Below are 3,390 nucleotides of genomic sequence, written 5' to 3'. Positions count from 1 at the left end.
AAAAGCCTCTTGGACCCATACCCCAAACCCCACGGGAAGTCGGCCATTTTGATTTTCATTTTCACTTTCGGCGAACTTTTCGCGTTGTATTTGAACGAACTCCTCCTAGGGAATTCATCGGATCTGCTTCAAAATCAGTCAGTGCAGTCAACATATGTTGTTGAAAGTTGATCAAATATTTACTGTGCGTCAAACGGCGTGTCCGTAGCGTGGCGCTGAATTTCCCTGGTTCACAGTGAAGTGTCTTGCTATGAACACATAAGTCTTTTGCACAGTGTCTGAAACGTGTGACAATGTAGAGCTGTACACAGGAACGGCGTTACAAAGCATCCCTTCATCCAATTGCCTTAAAACTGATTTTCTCTGGAACTTGAGCAGGAAAATGACTTCCACTGTTCCCCCTAAAAATGTCAACACACCACAGTCCACTCATCAAATGCAGGCTTCAACAAGTTAACAAGCACCATGATGATATTCAAACACTGGATGCCAAGTTCCTCTTGCCAGATTGTTAGGTGATCAACACGATGTAATTCTGACATGAAAATCCCAGAACCGACGGGGCATGACTAAGCACTGATTACATGTATTTTCCCACAGATATAGTGAGCAGTCTTCCAGTAACGGACGCAGCTATTGACAACACATACACAAAATCCCCTGTAAAAACACAAGTATCACGTATAAATACATAAATATGTAAAACCTCTGAACTTCAAGGCTGCTGTTTCTTCACAGCCAGCTTTAATATTATAATATATTACAGGGATTTCATGTGTTTCTATAGACTCTGGGATGCTTTTTGGTTTAGTTTTGAGGTCTGTTATAAAGAATGTGGAATAATGTGCACCTTTGTGTTACAGTACATTCATGATTTAATCAAACAACCCTTTTTGTATTTGTGGCAAATTTTCAGTGACCGTCAGTGAAGTTTAAAGGTTACAGTGACACATTTCTGCTGCAATACGTCGTATTACTAAATGTCTGTTATTTAATGAATTCTATAAAATGTAAACCTCTTAAAGGAACAGTACGACATTTTGTAAAAGACAAAACCAAACACTTATTCGCTTTGTTAGAGTTGGATGAGAAGATTAATACCACTCTCGTATCTTTACAGTAAACATGAGGCTACAGTCAGAGGCCAGTTGTCTTAGCTTAGTATAAAGAGTGGATAGAGGGGCAAACAGCCTGACAACCAGAGCTGGTAGGTGGATGGAGCTAGGCTAGCTGTTTCACTCTGTTTCCAGTCTTTATGCTAAGCTAAGCTAACAGGTTGCTGGCCGCAGCTACACATTTACAACGAACACGAGAGAGAATGAAAGCCTACTATGAATTGACAGCTGTCAGTTGTGTTAAGCTACCAAACAGTGAGCTCAAAGGTAGAAATGAAATAAGTTGTCAGATTTAATGACACAGCAAGGAGGATGCAGCAACTTTATGAAGTGAAAAACTCACACTGGTGTTGTTCCTAAACAAAAATGTCCATCAATGCTTTGTAGTTGATTCCAGATTCAGTTCAGTCTAATCCTCAGAGTGTTCCTGATCACATGCTGCTCTGCTATAAATGCTGCCACAGTCCAGGGCACTGCGTACTCCAGCGTCACCAGTCCTCCCAGGTTGTACCTGAACCCGGAGTAGTCCCAGGGACAGGCCCCCAGCAGCCTCAGCCCCGCCCCCCAGCTGAACTCCCATAGGTAGATGAACCCGGTGTAGGCCACCAGACGCACTGGCAGTGGGAGATGATGAGCCAGCAGCCGGCCTCTCAGCCTCTCAATGAGGTAGACTGCAGTGGCGTACATAGGCAGCGCCCACAGGCTGCTGTGCCCTGCCAGCCTGCTGTCCTGGGTGCTGCACCAGTCCCACACAGCGGTGAAGGCCACCTCACAGAGGCAGCCGTGCAGCGCGTACACGTAGAGACGAAGTACAGCCGAGAGAGGGCGACCCGAGACTCTCCCACGTGGCTCTGCCGGGGCTTCATCCTCAACTCCAGTCCCTGTCGCAGAGAAACATCATTACTGTACGATTCTGGCCCGTTTGGAGAGTTTTACAGAGATGCACCATCAGTGTCTGATTTATTGAGAAAAACACTAAAATTCTTGATTTCAAAGAGATAATCCATTAATAAATTCATGGCTAGCTTTTTCCATTCTTTATGCTAAGCTAAGCCAGTTGCTGTCTGCAGTTACGTATGTACTACATATTTAGTATGCAAATAAGCACATTTCCCAAAGTGTTGAACTATTTCTTTCAGTTAAAACAGACTTAAGTTAAAGTAAAATCACTGACTACAACAGGAAGTACAGAACTGTGTTGCCGACTCAACATATTTATCACCATATTTAATCTGAGATAAAGCAGTTGCAGGAAAGCAGAGGTGGCAAAAGTACACACATTCTTTAAAAAGGACTGAGGTAAAAGTAGAACTACTGATTCAACTTCTTTACTCAAGTAAAAGTGAGAAAGTACAAGCTCTGAAATAAAGTATAAAAGTACTCTCTTGGTCTCTCTGTGTAAAGCCAACTGGAACCTCAAACAGGATCCAGTCTGGCTGTTGTCTATTGTTAGTTCCTACATTAAAAACCTGTCAGTTATTTTGGGAGTGATAGCTGCGAGCAGGCCCGTGCTTTGGATTTCAGAGGTGGGACCACAGGTTTGTTTACACTGGGATTATGAATTGTTCCTTCCACCGACTACAAATGAAGCGAAGCAATGTGATTAAAACGGGCGCATAAGAGAAAATAATTACTGTAATAATGAGATGCAGTTTGTTATAGAAAAGATTTGGATAAAGGGGGTAATGTTTCCAATATCTTTATTACTTTTGTATTATTGACACTGTTGATCATTAAATTCTCCAGTCTAAAGAATTATTCTTTTTCTTTTAATTGCTTTTAAATGGGTGAAATTGTACCAAACTCTATAAAGAAAACAGTGTTTTTAGCATTACTTTTCACTATCTTCAAATTAAACAAACACAGGATAGATACACTGTAACTGTACTAACAGTATTAAACTTTAGTTTAACAGTTTAATCTATTAAATAAACAGTCAAAAAATGACAAATTTGCAAATTGTATTAAAAAAATGTTATGTATAAAAGGACATTTTCTTTAAATAAATAGTAATTTTATAAGTATTTACGATTTCAAACAATTTTTCCAGATAATAATATTTATTTTTTTAAGACTTGTTTTCCCCTAGATATTCTCCTCCACATTATAATCCCTCTGATGCAGTTCTGTGTCAACCCTCCTCCACAGGACACACAGTGTAAAGACTCTAATGTGGATTAACAGCTCAGCTTAACACATTAAAGACTTGGACAATCTCACAATCAACAAGTTTTCACTCTACACTTGAAAAGAGTGATGTTAACTGAAGCTAAAT

At 40.3% G+C, this 3,390-nt stretch overlaps 1 protein-coding gene across 1 annotated transcript in view; it reads right to left on the bottom strand.

Moving 5' to 3' along the window:
- Positions 1-910: 910 nt before the first annotated feature.
- LOC118329535 (transmembrane protein 229B-like) overlaps positions 911-3,390 on the bottom strand; it is a 2,526-nt gene continuing 46 nt past the window's right edge. Inside the window, exon 2 of the mRNA XM_035663753.1 lies at positions 911-1,996. Within this exon, the coding sequence (XP_035519646.1) occupies positions 1,515-1,996 (482 nt within the window). The 3' untranslated portion in view covers positions 911-1,514. The remainder of the gene's footprint in view (positions 1,997-3,390) is intronic.

The sequence above is a fragment of the Morone saxatilis genome, unplaced genomic scaffold (assembly GCF_004916995.1).
Source record: "Morone saxatilis isolate NCDOM2014 unplaced genomic scaffold, NCSU_SB_2.0 Contig19, whole genome shotgun sequence".
In the NCBI taxonomy this organism is placed as follows: domain Eukaryota; kingdom Metazoa; phylum Chordata; class Actinopteri; family Moronidae; genus Morone; species Morone saxatilis.
Note: the sequence above shows the minus strand (reverse complement) of the source record. Positions and strands in the feature narration are given on the sequence as shown.